We start from the raw sequence: 18,126 nt of genomic DNA, 5'->3' as shown, positions 1-18,126 counted from the left end.
GCCGAAGCCGCAACCGGGGCAGGAGCCAGAGCCGAGGCGCAAGCAGGGACGAGTCCTACCCACCGCTGGGGAAGCAGAACGGCGGCCCGGGCCAGCGGCAAGGGCAATCACAGCAACAGCAGACGAGCGGCGTTAAGGTGAGCTGGGGAGCGGGCCCTCCCAAATCACTTATTCCGCACTCGGGGCAAAGCACTAACAACAATAACATGTAAACAAATAACGAGATGAAGCTAGCCGAGGAAAACAAGGCGCTCAAAAAAGAGCTAGAATTATGCCGCGAAGAGACGAGGCAGCTGAAAAAGAGAATAGACGACCTAATAAGGGAAATGCAGTGGCAAAGGCAAGCAGGGTGCTCGCCTGAGAGATCACCACCGCCGCCAGCCGAGCAACCCACACAACAGTCAGAAGAACAAAGTTTCAGAGATGACATGAAGAGAGTATGGCAACAATGCAAAGCCAAATACAACAAATACAACAGGAAATAGCGCTGCAGGATCAAAGCTTCCGCACCTACGTAAAAAATCAAAATACGCAGAAAACCATAAACGACACCAGAGATAGGCTATACAACGAGAGGAGATTCGGAGCAGAAACCCAAAGTACAAACACTAACAACAACACAAAATGGCAGGACAAAACCAACTAGAGCTGTGGCAATGGAACTGTAGGGGCTACCGGCGTAAGCAGGGGCTCCTACAGCAGTACATCAACACGAAAGACACACCACCAGACATTATCATGCTTCAAGAAACCAACACTACACCCACGCTAAAAGGGTACATATTTATTTATTTATTTAGGATACCCTCAGGGTACAGATGTACGTTACAGAGGGGAGGGGCGGATACATATAGAAAGTTAGCAAATGAAGAAAACAATAAAACAAAAGAAAATAGAACAACAAGGTAGAAAAAATAATTTCTAAGGCGGCATTGGTGTCAAAAATATAATAAAATGTAACAAGGAACACAATACACAATGAAGATAGACAAATGAAAAATGGTTTAACACTATACAAGAAAGAAGCTTTGCAACGCGGATTTAAAGTTTTCTTCTCCAGTTATACTTGTTAGTGATGCGGACAGGTTATTCCAATCATTACAAGTCCTGGGAAGAAACGAGTTAGAATGGGCAACCGTGTTTGAGTGTGGAATGTAGACCTTTTGACTGTTGTTACGGCGATATGAAATGCATGATGGGGGTTGAATCCACAAGGAGCGCAATGTTGAGTTATAGTGGTATATTTTATGAAAAAGTGTGAGGCGAGATAGCTTTCTTCGAGTTGATAAGGGCGGAAGATGCAAGTATGCTTTCATATTAGTAACGCTGGCTGTCCTTTGATAATTATTTAAGATGAACCGGGCTGAGCGATTTTGTACTGCCTCAAGGGACTGCATGAGAGTTACTTGACCGGGATCCCAAACAGATGATGCGTATTCGAATTGTGGACAAATGTAGGTTGTATACATGAATAATTTTAAGCATGATGGTGCAACAGAGAAATTACGACGAATGTATCCAAGAGTACGACTGGCTTTGGCGATAATGGAACTGACATGTGATTTCCAAGAGAGATCATTTGTAATGTTTACACCAAGGTAGCGGAATGATGTTACAAACTCTAATAAGACGTTATTAAGCGTATACGTGGGATCTGATAAGTTAGTGCGAGATACCCTCATTGATTTACATTTGTTAATATTTAATTGCATGCACCATGTACTGCGCCATTCGTTAATATTATTAAGGTCATTCTGAACTGATAGGACATCAGAATTATCAGTAAGTTTACGGTACAGAACACAGTCATCAGCAAATAGGCAAATTTTGGATGAAACGCAGGAAGACAAGTCGTTTATGTAAATAAAGAATAAGAGACGACCCAGAACCGATCCTTGCGGAACGCCGGAGTGGACTGGGGCCGGAAGTGAGTTAACTTCATTAGTAGTTACAAACTGAACGCGGGACGTGAGGAAAGCGCGAATCCAATCAATTACTGCAGGGTCAATGCTTAAGACGCTTAGTTTATGAAGAAGTAGCGCATGGTTTGCCTTGTCAAAAGCTTTAGAGAAATCAAGAAATATACAGTCAATTGAAAAACCAGAGTCTAGATAGGCATGCAAATCATTAGTGAAGGAGACAAGCTGAGTTTCGCAAGAGAAATGTTTACGGAATCCATGCTGGGCACTTGAGAAAAGTTATTTTCAAGAAAGTTAACAAGATGTGTGTATATAATGTGCTCCATGATTTTACATGGTACAGATGTAAGGGAAATGGGCCTGTAGTTGAGGGGATCATGTGTTGGACCTGACTTGTGGATGGGGATTACTTTTCCAGATTTCCAGTCAAGAGGTATAGTGCCAGAGTTGTACGATTGTGAGAAAATGCACTCTAGTATTATTGAACTGTATTCCACCGTATTTTGCAAAAATTAAATATTGATCTCGTCCACTCCGCAAGATAATTTGGGTTTTAAGTTATTTATTATAGCTATGATACCTGTTGACTCAAATATTATGGGTCCATGATCTGATAATTGGTAGCATTCAAAACTGGCATCGGAGTGGTGAGTACTGGGGATTAAAATGACATAATAAATGTATTGTTAAGCACATTTGAACAGAGATGAGGTGGCAGTGCGTCCCCAGAACTGGTGAGTAGTGATAAGACACTCTTATTAGTGTTGCCTCGAATGACATTCCAAAATCGCTTTGGATTAGTTTTTAGTAGCTGTTGAAGAGTAGTGTTTAAAAATGAAAACTTAGCTAACCTTAAAGACGTGACTTAAGATTTGGCCGCTTTTTTGTACGTTAACCAATGAGATAATTTTGAGGATTGTTTAGCTGAACGAAATAAACGATTTTTCTTGTTCGATAACCTGTTTAGATGGGTGTTATACCAAGGTGCTTTGTTGCTAGTGTAGGTGGTTCTAAGGGGAACATATCGGGTGATTAACTCAGAAATTTTATTTTTTAACATGCCCCAGTTAGCTTCTATGGACCGATCAAGATATGATGGCAGAAACACATCTAGAAGTGAGCAGAGTTCGCTGTTGATGGCAGGGTAGTCAGCTTTGTTAAAATCACGAAATTTTCTTTTTTGTCTGCTCGTTTTTGTTTGAGTCACCATTAGCGTGAAATGTAAGACATCATGATCGCTCAGCCCAAGCAGGTGCAAAACAGTCGACAAGTTGTCTGTTACTGTCGAAAGAATAAGGTCGAGAATTGATGATGCATTTGGTGTTACACGTGTAGGAGAACTAACGATCTTTGATAAGGTGAAGTCTGAACAAACGAAAAAGAAATAGATTGGATTCAGCGGACGAGGGATTGGAAAAGGGGTGATCATGTGACCAGACGATCTTCGAAAAATTGAAGTCACCTAGAACTAAAAGTCCAGCACCAGGGAAACGCTTGACAGTCTGATTTAGAGAATCGTGTAGGTTATCGCAGAAGGATGTGTCGGCCGAGGTGGATCGAGAGCATACGCCTACTATTAATTTTTTAAAGTTAATATTTAGGCAGCACCATATTAGCTCTAAATTAGTAATAACAGGTACAACAAAACAATCAATGCATTCATTAACAGCAATTAGGACACCACCACCAACTCTGCCAGTTCGGTCACTACGGAAGACAACATATTTATTTTTACAATGAAACAGTTCACTATCCTTTATTTTGCTGTTTAGCCCCGTTTCAGTTAATACAATAATATCAGCATTACAGTCTTCGATCATAGCGCATAATTCATCTTTTTTTGGGTAAAGACTACGTATGTTTGTGTACGGAACTGAACAGGCGAGAATTTTCGAAGCACCTCCCCTCTCATGATCCTACCTAGTCGACTTCCCGCGACTATAGCGGAGAGTTCTGCTTTGAGTTTCACTCGCGTTTTCAGTGGCATTTTCAAGAGTATTTTCAGACGCATTTCCAGAGGAATTAATAATAATAATTGGTTTTGGGGGAAAGGAAATGGCGCAGTATCTGTCTCATATATCGTTGGACACCTGAACCGCGCCGTAAGGGAAGGGATAAAGGAGAGAGTGAAAGAAGAAAGAAAGAATAGGTGCCGTAGTGGAGGGCTCCGGAATAATTTCGACCACCTGGGGATCTTTAACGTGCACTGACATCGCACAGCACACGGGCGCCTTAGCGTTTTTCCTCCATAAAAACGCAGCCGCCGCGGTCGGGTTCGAACCCGGGAACTCGACCGCGGCGGCTGCGTTTTTATGGAGGAAAAACGCTAAGGCGCCCGTGTGCTGTGCGATGTCAGTGCACGTTAAAGATCCCCAGGTGGTCGAAATTATTCCGGGGAGGAATTGCTGATTTAGTAAATGACGCCTTCGCTTTCGTTGTAGCCGTAGCACTTTCCTTCGATAAAAATTTTCTTTTAGCCGAGTTTGAAGGATATGCCGCCTTTGGATTTACCAAACTCTATTAATTTTTTTCTGATAATACACGTGGCTGGGCAGAAGTCTCCCGCAATTCCTTTCCCGGTATTCTTCAACGACTCCCGTTTTGACATGACTAGTTCTTTTGTTTTATAGTTCTCAAATCTTGCTATAAGTGGTCGTGTTTTGTCATTGACGAAACGCCCAATTCTGTGTGCACGGGAAATATCCTAACTACAGATATCAATTTTCATAGTGTTCTTTATTAGTTCGAAAATTTCTTGCTCTGATTCGGACGATGTTTCATCTGCACTGTCAGTTATGCCATAAAAGATCATATTGTTGCCTCTAAATCAGTCCTCTGCGTCATCAAGACGGGATCGAATAATAATAATAATAATTGGTTTTGGGGAAAAGGAAATGGCGCAGTATCTGTCTCATATATCGTTGGACACCTAAACCACGCCGTAAGGACAGGGATAAAGGAGGGAGTGAAAGAAGAAAGGAAGAAGAGGTGCCGTAGTGGAGGGCTCCGGAATAATTTCGACCACCTGGGGATCTTTAACGTGCACCGGGATCGAATAATAATAATAATTGGTTTTGGAGGGAAAGGAAATGGCGCAGTATCTGTCTCATATATCGTTGGACACCTAAACCACGCCGTAAGGACAGGGATAAAGGAGGGAGTGAAAGAAGAAAGGAAGAAGAGGTGCCGTAGTGGAGGGCTCCGGAATAATTTCGACCACCTGGGGATCATTAACGTGCACCGGGATCGAATAATAATAATAATTGGTTTTGGAGGGAAAGGAAATGGCGCAGTATCTGTCTCATTTATCGTTGGACACCTGAACCGCGCCGTAAGGGGCGGGTAAAGGAGGGAGTGAAAGAAGAGGGATCGAAGCGCAATATTGTCTTTCTCAAGGCGTTCTACAGTGGCATGGAACTCTTTCATGTCCTGCTGCCAGTGATCGAAAACCGAAGTTTGATTTTCTAATTTTTTCAATCTTTCCTTTATTTCCGTCATCGCCTGTGAAGCCGACTGCTGCTGTTGTTTCAGTTCTGACATGCTTTTCAACATAGTATTTTGCGCTAATTCAATTCTTTTGGAGCGTTCGTTCATGTCTTTTATGGTTCGGAAGATCTGCGCAAGATCTTCAGGACCCGGATTGCTTTCGATGTCGCCGCATAAGAGCAGTAACAATGAACAGAAAGGCGCAATCACTGCGTCTGGGCACGGAAGCACGACGATAAAGTGGTTATCCGATTTGAAGCAAGGAAACGGTAATTTGGAAAGATAACCAACCTGTAGAACGAAGAAGGTGCGTAAGTAATTGATGCTTTTCTTCATCGTGCCTCCGCGCCCACTGACAAGTGAGCACACGATGCCTGGTTTAATACGTTCCGAGTGTGATGACGTTTATGTTGCTGCTGCGCAGTTGTGGATGCCCAGGGGGCGTATGGCCACGAAGCCAGTTGAGAGGAATGGCGGTTCCGGAGCACAAGCGGCTTCACAGGATGCAGCTGCATCGTAGCCAGGTCCCGCCGCAGCCGAAGTCTCCTGCCGGTGGCCCTCTGCTGTCGTCCCAGCCGCCAGCACTGCGATGAGCTGTAGAACGAAGAAGGTGCGTAAGTCATTGATGCTTTTCTTCATCGTGCCTCCGCGCCCACTGACAAGTGAGCACTCGATGCCTGGTTTTATACGTTCCGAGTGTGATGACGCTGATGTTGCTCCTGCGCAGTGGTGGATCCCCAGGGGGCGTATGGCCACGAAGCGAGTTGAGAGGAATGGCGGTTCCGGAGCAGAAGCGGCTTCACAGCATGCAGCTGCATCGTAGCCAGGCCCCGCCGCAGCCGAAGAAGTCTCCTGCCGGGGGCCCTCTGCTGTCGTCCCAGCCGCCAGTACTGCGATGAGCTGTAGAACGAAGAAGGTGCGTAAGTCATTGATGCTTTTCTTCACATGCCAGGAAAGCGGACGCACCGCAACCCTCATCAGTAACAAGATAGTAACCATAGCACACAAAAAAATTGGGGGTACAAAGATAGAACACGTGATAACAGAAATAATTTCCAAGAAGAAACGAAGGGCCAAAAGCACCTTCGTAGTAAATCTCTACTTCCCCCCCCCCCCAGACAAAAGGACGGCGACATGGTTAAGCTTTTCGCTGAAGCGAGTAGCCTAGCCAAGTCGAACATCCTAATCATAGCAGGGGACTTTAATGCCAAAAGCCCGAGCTGGGGATATCAGAAAGCCGAGAAAAAAGGGCAGAATATATGTAACGCAGCAGAAGGGATAGGCTGCGAGCTCTTAACAGATGAAAACCAATCAAGCCAGGGTAACAGCGTCAGCCCAGACAAGTGTCCAGACCAAACCTTTGTTAAAGGAGCAAAGCAGGCCGACTGGGAGAACATGCTGGAAAACCTGGGCAGCGACCACCATATCATAAGTCCAAGATAGAGGCAGAAAACGTCAAGAGAAAGATCGGCACGGCCCTCCTAACGGATAGGGACGCATTTCGACAACACAGCCGAGAGCTACAAGGCGAGATCACCTCGATAGAGGAGTGGTGCCAGCAGCTAAAGCAAATACAAGCAATGCACACGCAAGAAGTAGATAGAACGGAAAAAGTACCGGAGGTGGACAAGCGGCTACTCGGGCTATGGGAGGCAAGACGCGGGCTCACCAAAAGATGGAAAAACAGAAGCTGAATAAGAAGTTCAAGAATAAAATAGCGGAAATCACGACTCAATCGGAAGAATACGCGGCACAGCTAGCCAGACAAGGGTGGCAACAGTTCAGAAGCTCACTCAACAGAACACTCAGCACGGCTAAAACGTGGCGCATTCATAAAGCCGTTATGGATCCCACAAAGACTAAGGCCGAAAGCAGAAAGGCGATCCAGAGACTCGTACACAAATACGAGGGTAACGACGAGCAACTACTCGAGGCGGTACGAACAAAATGCTACGGCAAGAACGAACCCGAAGGCTACGACGGGGAGTACCTAGGAATAGAGAACCCCGACATGGACAGACCCCTAACACGCGAGGAAGTCACCGCGGCAACGAGGGCGATAACCAAGAGCACGGCAGCGGGAGCTGACAGAATCAGAAACTCCCTGATACGCAACCTCAGCGACGAGGCGACGGATCAACTAACAGCATACCTCAACACACTGTGGAAAGAGGGACGAATCCCAGACGAGTGGAAGCACGCCGTAGTGGTGATGATCCCTAAACCGGGCAAGAAGCTGCAAACAGAGAACCTCAGACCCATCTCTCTCACTTCATGCCTGGGGAAGCTTTACGAGAGAATCATCACGAAGCGGATGCAACTACACCTAGAAAACAAAGGGCTATACCCGCACAGCATGTTTGGCTTCAGAGCAAACCTATCGACACAAGGCGTTCTCCTACAGATCAAGGAGGAGGTCCTCGAAACTGCACCCAAAACGGGCGAAAACATAGTCATGGCCCTCTGTCACATATATATAGGGGCCTAAATTAAGGTTTGAAGGAAAAAGGTGTGAAGAAGACGACGCAAATTAACCGAAGAATAAAGAAGAGGAAGAAGAAGCATTCGGTGAGGTGGAGAGAGATGATTGGTGGAGAAGAGAAGACGACGACAAGGCTTACGTGGACTAACACCGAGGCTATAAAAGGGCGAGTGAGAGCGAGGCACTGGGGGGAAACAGCAGAGAAGCGGAGGCTCCGGCGGGTCAGGGACACATCGGCTGGAAGAGAGCGACGCCGGCTACTGCTCCGGTGAGCTCGCGTTCTACAGCAACGCATCGTGGAACTCCTGCCGTGCCTGAGCCCGTTCCGCGGAGTCGACGGAGCGCGCTACAACCTGCTACTGCTAGGGGTATATCCAGCGCTGTTGCCACCCATCCGGGTGGTGCCCCCAATGCCAACAACACCGGCATCACCTCCACGGGCGCTTGGACCGGGAGGTTGTACGACGCAGCCAGCGACGCCAGACCAAGCGCGCATTCGGCGCAGGCGGCGCAGACGCTCGTGAAGCAGAAGAACGCGAGGCGAAAAGAGCTCGCGAGGCAGAAGAGCGAGAAGAGAAAAGAGCTCGTGAAGCAGAAGAGAGCGAGGCAGAGAGAAGAGCTCGCGAGGCGGAAGAGCGAGAAGAGAAAAGAGCTCGCGAGGCAGAAGAACAGAAGAGAAGGATAGAACGGGAGAAGGAGTTTATTTTGTGGAAACAGGCGCATGTCGCTGGAGGATATGAGGAGATCACGGACAATGATGAACGTTCCTTAGCGGGTACAGAATCTCTTAGACCGGACAGAGGTTGTCCACGAATGCTGATGGCTCTTTTTTATGAGAAAAAAGGTGATTTGGACGCACATCTGCAATGATTCGAGCGGATGACTTTGGGGCAAGGCTGGGAGCGTAGTGAATGGGCCACGGCATTGAGCATGTGTTTAGTCGGAGAGGCACTGAATGTGTTTGGAAGGATGCTCGCTGCTGATTCCATGGACTACGAGAAAGTCAAAAAGGCGCTCCTCCAAAGAATCAGGCTTACGGCAGAGGGTTTTCGTGAGATTTCGCACCGCGAAACCTGAGGATTCGGAAACCGCTAAGCAGTTTTCCTGCAGGCTATCCAACTATTTTGATAGGGGCTTGCTATGTCAAACACAGAAAAGAGTTTTGAAGGTGTACGTGACAAGCTGGTCACAGAGCAATCGTTAGCGTGTTGCAGCTCAAAGCTGGCGCTATTCCTGAAAGAAAGCAAGTTGTGTTCTCTGGAAGAGTTCGCCGACACTGCAGACCAATTCCTCGAGGCTCAAGGGTTATGAAATTTGAGTAAGGCAAAGGAGGAAACCCAAAAGACCTTAGAGACAGATGCGGCAAAACCAAGATAATATGGCGGTGCATCTAAGGTGCCAGTAAGGTGTTTTCTCTGCGGCAAGGTGGGACACCGTGCAGCTGACTGTCGGACTAGTAGCGCTGCCCAGAAAACACAGGTTGTGTGTCAAGGTTGTAAGAGGAGGGGTCATAGTCTGGATGTGTGCCGATACAGAACTCAGGACCGAGCTGCATGCGCTGTCGACTCTAGGGTAGAACTTGTCACGCCACCCGAAGTTCCACAACCGAAAGGAGAGCAAACGCTGCTGGAAAATGAGGCGGTGAGTGGAACATCCAGGTCGAGAGCGGCAATGCTGGTGGTGGTTGGGAAAATAGGGGACCGTCCTATATTGGTGCTTAGAGACAGCGGAGCCAACACATCTTGGTTCGGAGAAGCCTGGTGAAGGACGAGGATCTTACAGGGGAAGCATCGGTCGTCACTCTGGTAGACAGAGCAGTAAGGTACCTTCCTGAAGCCAGGATTCTAGTGTCCACGCCATATTATACTGGGCAGGTAGTGGCAAAATGCGTAGACCAACCCATCTACGATCTCATCTTGGGAAACATTACGGGTGCAATAAGTGTTGAAGACACCGATCCCGAGTGGAGGATGCTCGACAGTGAAGAACATCCAAAGGAGGAAAGGCCTGCGACAGCTCAGACGGGTGCAGTCAGTTTTTCGTCGGCAGTGGAGACAAGAGCTCAAGCGACAGCCCGAGCAACGCAGCGTCCGCTCTCTACTCCTGTTACGATGTGTCTGAGCGTAACACAGGGCGAAATTGCAATTAGGCAAAAAGAAGGCCCGAGCTTGAAAGCCTGCTTCGAAAGAGTCGGGAAAAAGGTGAAAAGAAAGAGTCGGACGTCATTCCAGTATCGTTTGGTAAATGGTCTTTTGCACAGGGAATGCATATTTAGTTCAGGAAGGCGGGTCCAAGAGCTGGTGTTACCAAGAGATATGCGAGAGACCGTGCTACGCTTAGGACATGACGCCATTATGGCCGGACACCAGGGTGTTCAAAAAGCGGTGTCTAGGATCACCGAGGAGTTCTACTGGCCGGGTGTTCAGAGTGACGTTAAGCGCTTTGTTGGCTGATGTGACGTGTGCCAGCGCACTGTCCCGAAGAGAAGAATTGGTCCCGTAGCTCTGGGCAAGACGCCAACCATCGGCCTACCACTTCAAAGAGTGGCTATTGGGATTGGATAAAGAATTTGTTCTTCGCAGTGAAAAACCAGATTATTAGGAACCGCAAGAAGAGAATCAAACAGCTCTTGCTATATCTGGAATGTATCTTTTTGGTGTTGTTGTTGATTTGTGGTTGTTGTTGCGGTGTTAATGTATCTATGGGATTTATCTTGTTGTTGCTGTTGCTGTTGTTGGTATTATGTGATTATGCAAGGGATGTGTTGTGGACATCGACATATGTTTATGTTTAACGACTCTGTACAGACAACGGCAGTGGTGTGGTAGTATTCTGAACACGCATTTAGGTGTGCTATGTTAGTGGCGTGCTCATGGTGTGTGCTGGACCTCTGCGGTGTGGTGTGTGCTGGGTGCAGAATCGCCACAGAAGATTGTCGGTTGGCTGTATGGCTTGAAGATGAGGATGACGTGATGAGTTTTTCATAGAAAAACGCTTGAGACCAGGGGCCGTTGTCACATATATTAAGGAGCATAAATTAAATTTTAAAGGAAAAAGGTGTGAAGAAGACGACGCAAATTAACCGAAGAATAAAGAAGAGGAAGAAGAAGCATTCGGTGAGGTGGAGAGAGATGATTGGTGGAGAAAAGAAGACGACGACAAGGCTTACGTGGACTAACACCAAGGCTATAAAAGGGCGAGTGAGAGCGAGGCACTGGCGGGAAACAGCAGAGAAGCGGAGGCTCCGGCGGGTCAGGGACACATCGGCTGGAAGAGAGCGACGCCGGCTACTGCTCCAGTGAGCTCGCGTGCTACGGCAACGCATCATGGACTTCCTGCCGGGCCTGAGCCCATTCCGCGGAGTCGACGGAGGTCGCTACCACCTGCTACGGCCAGGGGTATCTCCAGCGCTGTTGCCACCCATTCGGGTGGTGCCCCCAACGCAAACAACACCGGCATCACCTCCACGGGCGCTTGGACCGGGAGCTTGTACGACGCAGCCAGCGACGCCAGACCAAGCGCGTCGAACGCCGCCAGCGACGCCAGCCCAAGCACGTCGAACGCCGCCTCGACGCCGGATACTGGATCCATGCAACGCCGCAGCCACACCGAACCAAACGTGAGCACGAACGCCGAACGCTAGTAGTAGACGCTGGTAGCAGTTTTCCCGGGTTGTGTGTATTTATAGTATTTGTGTTTTGTGTTAGTTTTGTTAGTTTTGTGCTCCAGTGTGTGTGTCACGTAGGCTGTATTAAATATGCATTTGTGTGGGTACACCCGTAACCTAGTCCGTTCTTTCGGTCCTAGTGTTCTCTGGAGAGATTCGTGACACCCTCGACATCAAAGGGGCCTTCGACAATGTCTCAGCCACGCATCCATCATGGAAGGGCTGAATAACGCCAACTGCGGAAGAAGGACCCATGACCACGTGAGGGCCTTCCTGACCAACCGAACGGCCACCGTAGGACTTGGAGACTTGAGAAGCGATATCTTCACTACCTCGAGCAAAGGGACACCACAAGGCTCTGTCATCTCGCCCATATTATTTAACATAGCGACGATTGGTCTAGCCAAGAAACTCAGCAAGATCGAAGGTACACAACACGCAATGTACGCAGATGATATTACAGTCTGGGTCAACCAAGGCTCCTTGGGAGAAAAACAAAAACTGCAAGAAGCAGCAAGCTGCGTGGAAGATTATGTTAAAGAAAGGGGACTAGCCTGCGGCACAGAGAAATCTGAGCTCCTGAGAGTAGGAAGACGGCCCACCCAAGCAGAGTTAGAAATGAAGCTCGAGGAACAAAACATACCAGAGAGAAACATGATACGAGTCTTGGGCCTGTGTATCCAAGGAAGTAATAAATGCAGCCACACAATCAGCCAGCTTCAAACGTCAACGGAGCAGGTGAGTCGTATGATAACCCGGGTCTCCCAAAGAAGATACGGAATGAAAGAAGCTGATACGATAAAACTGGTCAGAAGTCTGGTGGTCAGCAGAGTCACCTACTCGCTCCCGTACCACCCCATGAACAAGCAAGAAAGGGAACAAGCTGACATGCTCTTAAGAAAAGCATACAAGACGGCGCTACACCTGCCTGGAAACACGCCAAACGACAAGCTGCTGCAGCTGGGGCTCAGCAAAACCTTCAGCGAACTAGCGGAAGCACAGCTCAAGACGCAGAATTCCAGACTCTGAACGTCAGTCGCCGGCCGAGCACTCCTAAAGAGGTTAGGTTACGACATGGAAGGGCATTTTGATCGATCCGCCGATATCCCCGACAACATCCGTAAAACCCTCCAAATCGGTCCTTTACCAAAGGACATGGACCCGATTCTCCACGCGGCTAGAAGACAGGCGCGCGCAGATTATGTGGAACGCCATTTGGCTAAACTAGAAAACACAGTGTACACGGACGCAGAGCTTTATCCGTGGGATAAACGCACAAGAATAATCAATGCCGCCGCAGCAGTCGTGAATTACGCCGGCAAACCGATCACATACGCAACCCTACGGGGCCACACGGTAGCAGAGGGGGAGGAAGTCGCCGTTGCACTAGCCGCGGCCGAAGGCTATCGGAGAAACAAATCACTGATCATATTGACAGACTCGAAATCCACATGCAGGAACTACGCGCAAGGTAGAGTCTTCAAGGCGGCCCTAAGAATCCTCCTCGAAACAGGGCCTCCTAGCCAAAACGTAACCCACAAGGTACTCTGGATACCGGCACACACGGGGATAGCGGGAAACTCAAGGGTGGACAGATTAGTTTGTGAGATCACGTTCCGAGCTGAGCTGTTGGAGACCCTAGAGAACCCTACCATAGTAGAGCCAGTATATGCGGAGCTGCTAAATTGCTACAGAGGACAGAGGCTCAGGTACCCTCCGCCACACAACTCATTAACACAACAAGAAGCAGTGAACTGGCGGAGACTGCAAACAGGAACATTCTTCAATCTATACATTCTACACAAAATGTACCCTACACAATTCAGGGACACATGCCTGCGGTGCGGGGCAACCCCCACGCTATTCCACATTACACGGGAGTGCAAACGCAATTATGCATTACACAAACTCAAAACCTCGAGTGCGGTGCAATGGGAGGGTCTGCTCACCAGGAGTGAGCTCACAGCCCAAAGGGCCCTGGTGCAGCACGCATGCGAAGCAGCAAGACTCAGCGGAGCCCTGGAATAGGAGCCCGACCTTGCGAAGAGGCCAGACGTCGACGATGAAGGCGACGGCCCACCGGTAATCTCATTGAGATTTCAAAAAATGTTTTTCTCTCTTGAGGAAAGCAAATGGCGCAGTATCTGTTCCACATCTCTTTGGGCACCTGAACCGCATCGTAAGGGAAGGGATAAATGAGGGAGTGAGAGGAGAAAGGAAGAAAAAGATGCCGTAGCGGAGGGCTCCGGAACTTTTTCGACTACCTAGGGACCTTTAACGTGCACTGACATCGCACAGCACACGGGTGTTTTTTGCATTTCACCTCTATCGAAGTGCAGGCCCCGACGGGTCTTACCATTTGCAGTGGCCGAGTGCTAAACTTTTGGTGCGATTTCATTTTAGGCCGTGAATAATAAACCGAGCATAAATAACTTGCTTACTTTTTGCCTTGCTGATTCCTTCACTGAAACTTGGTGCGAATCAGAACAAGAGGTGTTCGCTTTCTGCCAGACGCAACCGGGTGAACAGGTTACTTCCGATTGTATAGAGCGTGCTCATCGGCTTGGTAAATTCCAGGAATGAAAAGCAGCCCGGTCAATATTGCGTTCTGTATTTTCAAGGTTAAGGAGCGCATTCTACCTTGCGGTATCAAGCTAAAATATACTAGCCTTGCAATCTTTGATTTCACTCCTACCGTCGGACTTGCGCGTTCTTTTTGTACACATGTGCAATGCTCTTTTAAAATACAGTACAATAAGCTACTCGTGAGAAATAGATTCGATTCTTCTCAAGACATGTTGGTTAATTGAAAGAATAGCAAAGAGAGGGGCATCTGCGCAAGTGGTCCTGCGTGCAAATTCATCCTGAAGAGCGTTCAGCTCGCCATATTTCTGAGCTTGCCTTTTTGGTCGTAAACTGTAGGTGCATAAAAAACGAAATCTATAAATTCGTTCATTTTGTCTGTTTCGTTGAACTACACGTAATTATAGGCACAGAGTCATGGAGTGATGGTGCTGTGTTCAGCTCCGGAGTTTCAACTCGATAACGTTCAAGGCCCCGTGGCGCAGAAAAGCCGGTGTCGACGTTGTTTGCGTGGCCGCGTGGTAACACGAGACTCTCCAAATAAAAAAAAAATCGACTATGGCTTAGCTGGGCTGAGCCCAGTTATGCAAGCGAAAGCTTCGGTATGCGTGGTTATGCTGCTTTGCTTCTTCTTCCTCTTCTTCTCCTCAAGTAATATGCTTTGCTAGGCCGATTATATTCGACCTCTTCGTCCATCGCCGAAGTCGTGGCGGAGGCAGAAGCAGCAGCGGCTGCCTCAAGAGCTCATCGCTGCCGGCTTTCGGCGTCCTTCAACCGCCGTTGAGCTAGTCAGCGCTCTCGTTCTTCGTCGGTCTCTGCCGCTACATTGACACGTTACTTACCTCCCGGTAAATACTTAGCATGATTGGCAGCATCAGCCGGATGATAACAGCCCGTCATCTACGAGACCATCGCAACGGCGTAGACAATTCCACCGGACTCGCTTCATCCATAGCTAGAAACTGCGAGGCGGCTGTGTGTATGTGCCGGAGCTAAGGCGAGGAAGAATCAGCTGTGACAGCGTTGAGCGCTGCGGCGGCCTAGCCCAACTCCCTCTTTCTTGTCCGATGCCCCGCGCCATAGACTGCGAGCCGAGCGCGGCGCGAGCGGCGCTACACGGCTGCCCGCGCCCCCTAGAGCGGAAGCCACAGGATGCGCCCAGCGGATGTGCTTGGAGGAAGCACAACTGTAGAAAGGGGTCACAACTCTGGACACTAACTAATCCTCGTTAACGATACGCAACAGCACACGCTCATAGGAAACAGCGTGCAGCTAAACACCACCCCCGATCTCATAATCACCGAAAACATCGCACAATGTCAGTTAAGCAACACGCAGATTTCCCTAGGCAGCGACCACACTACATCATTCAAACAACCTTCGCACTGAAGTCAATCAGTCCCTCCGTAAAACGACAACTAAAAATCAGAGACTGGGAAAAATGCAGGAAACTGCGGAAGGAATCCCCTGCTGAGATAGAACACCTTTCAAAATGGGTGAGTGCGCTCACGAAGCACGTCGGAAGCGCCACATCCCAAGTCCCGAGCAATCGGGAAACGAAAATAGCGGACAGAAGACTTCTCCACATGTGGGAAGCACACTCCAGTATGCAAAAAAGAGGGCTCAAAAACAAACACAGCAGACCACTGAAACTAAAGATAGCGGCATTAGTAAAAAAGATCGGAACACAAGCAGCACACCTAACCCGTCAACAGTGGGGCCAGGTATGCAACCGTATGGAAGGAAATCTGGGACTGAAAGACATGTGGAAACTTCTACGTTGCCTCTTGGAACCAGAAAACACTAAAGACTTCCAACAACGTAACGTCAACAGCATCGTCCACAAATTAGATGTGGACATCAGCACCCTGATTCAAAACTTAAAAGACAGGTATCTCACAATAGCCAGGAGCGCACTCCCCCAAAACTCAGGCCCTCCGAACCTCCAGCTCGATGAAGACATATCGACGTGGGAAGTGAGAGCAGCCATGCACAAACTGCGCACCAAGTTGGCGCCGGGCGGAGATAATATCACTAATAAAGCATTATGGAAAACGGACGAAAATTCTATCTAAACCGTAGCCAAACTGTTCAAGAAACACTGGAGGGAGGGTACCCTCTCCCCGGAATGGGCCTACGCTAAGGTCACCTTTATTACAAAGCAAGGAAACAGCTTCAATTGCCGAATCTCTGTCCCATCTCGCTCACCTCATGCCTAGGAAAATTCTTCGAACACGTTATTCTCGGCCGTCTCCAAACCCTTATGCATGGACAGGAGCTCTTCCTCCATACTATGCTGGGATTTAGAAGCAACCTGTCCACGCAGCACGTGATGCTTCAAGTCTCGGAAGAAATTATACACCCCTGACACGGCAAGCGCACGAGATCACAAATAGCCCTAGACCTCACGAAAGCGTTTGACAACGTCCAGCACGAAGCCATACTCAACGTCCTATCTGACTTAAGAGTAGGAACTAAGACACACGCTTATATAACCGCCTTAGGAAGCAGGGGAACACCCCAAGGCTCAGTTTTATCTCCACTACTCTTAACATTGCCCTCATATCGAAGGCCGGAAAATGAGAGCGATTCCCACATCTATCCCATTCTTTCTACGCAGATGACATCAGCCTGTGGACGACCACCGGAAATATCGGCGAAGTGGAGGAAACCCTCCAAGTGGGAGTGGACGCGGTAGCCGAGTGCGCGGCCTGTATAGGCCTCGCATGCTCGCGGACCAAACCCGAAGTTCTGCTGCTCCACCCGACCGCGGACCGTCACAAAAAGAGGAACCCATCTATAGAAGTGAAGGTCGACGGCTTCCCAGTACCGGAGGTACAGAAACTTCGCATTCTGGGAATGTTCATTCAAAGCAGCGGCATCAATACGGAGATCATCTCAAAACTCACTGTCAGGCTAATAAAAAGAATAACGAACAAGCACCGCGACATGCGAGAACACGACCTCAGGCGGTTTGTGCAAGCATTCATGATTAGGAGAACGGTATACTCACTACCCTATCTTCACCTCACAAAGATAGAAACGGACAGAGTAAACTCGCTAGTTAGACAGGCCTACAAATCGGCCCTAAATCTGCCACAAGGGATCTCAAACAACAGCCTCCTCCGCATGGGGGTCCACAACACTCTACAAGAACTAACTGAAGCCCACCGTACAGCACAGTTGGGCAGACTATCCTCTACAAACACGGGCAGACAGATTCTAGCCGTATTAAAGATTCAACCAACGGGTCGCCCTCCGGACAACACCCACAGCATTCTTAAAGAAATCAAAGAAAACCTAATCGTCCACCCACTACACAAGAACGTACACCCAACCCACAATTGGGAAAAACGCGAAGCACGCGCAAAAGTCCTGTATAAAAAAAACACGCTGACAACGAAGACGGAGTCTCAGCGTGATGTCACACGACCTCGGACACAAGGCTTCGGGCTCGATAAGTGCAACCATCTCCCTCGAAGCGGAAGAGGCAGCCATAGCATCTTCTGCTGCCAAACTCATAACGAGCGACTCCAAAACTGCAATCAGGAATTTTGCAAAGGGACTGATTGATTCTGCCACCTATAAAATTCTACAATCAAGTCCCTGAGACCCCAGACCAATTCAAATAGTTTGGGTGCCAGCCCACGCAGGCAACCACGGAAACGAGGAGGCTGACTCTATTGCTCGAGCGTACGTCACTCGAGCGGGCCAAACAGTCGAGAGGGATTGCTCTCGGGACAGTCTAATCACCTACAATGAAATCATGCTACACTATAGAGAGGACAGGCTCACATATCCGCCACCACACGACACCCTCACGAAGGAACAGACTATATGGAGACAACTCCAGTCTAGAACGTTTCCTTCAACCGCCTATCCGGCACTAACACACCCGGGTCAATACAAACCCGAATGCTCTCTTTGTGGGGCTCCGAGAGCAAACTTCGAACACGTACTCTTCTTATGCCCAAAACTGCAACCACCAT

At 48.5% G+C, this 18,126-nt stretch overlaps 2 protein-coding genes across 9 annotated transcripts in view; both read right to left on the bottom strand.

Annotated features, from left to right (window-relative positions):
- LOC144096722 (medium-chain acyl-CoA ligase ACSF2, mitochondrial-like) overlaps positions 1-18,126 on the bottom strand; it is an 841,787-nt gene that overhangs the window by 433,955 nt on the left and 389,706 nt on the right. The window lies entirely within an intron of this gene.
- LOC144096870 (uncharacterized) overlaps positions 5,701-18,126 on the bottom strand; it is a 39,171-nt gene continuing 26,745 nt past the window's right edge. The window contains exon 3 of the mRNA XM_077629713.1: positions 5,701-6,305. Coding sequence (XP_077485839.1) covers positions 5,811-6,305 — 495 coding nt within the window. The 3' untranslated portion in view covers positions 5,701-5,810. The remainder of the gene's footprint in view (positions 6,306-18,126) is intronic.

The sequence above is a fragment of the Amblyomma americanum genome, chromosome 7 (genome assembly GCF_052857255.1).
Source record: "Amblyomma americanum isolate KBUSLIRL-KWMA chromosome 7, ASM5285725v1, whole genome shotgun sequence".
Taxonomy (NCBI): Eukaryota; Metazoa; Arthropoda; class Arachnida; order Ixodida; family Ixodidae; genus Amblyomma; species Amblyomma americanum.
Note: the sequence above shows the minus strand (reverse complement) of the source record. Positions and strands in the feature narration are given on the sequence as shown.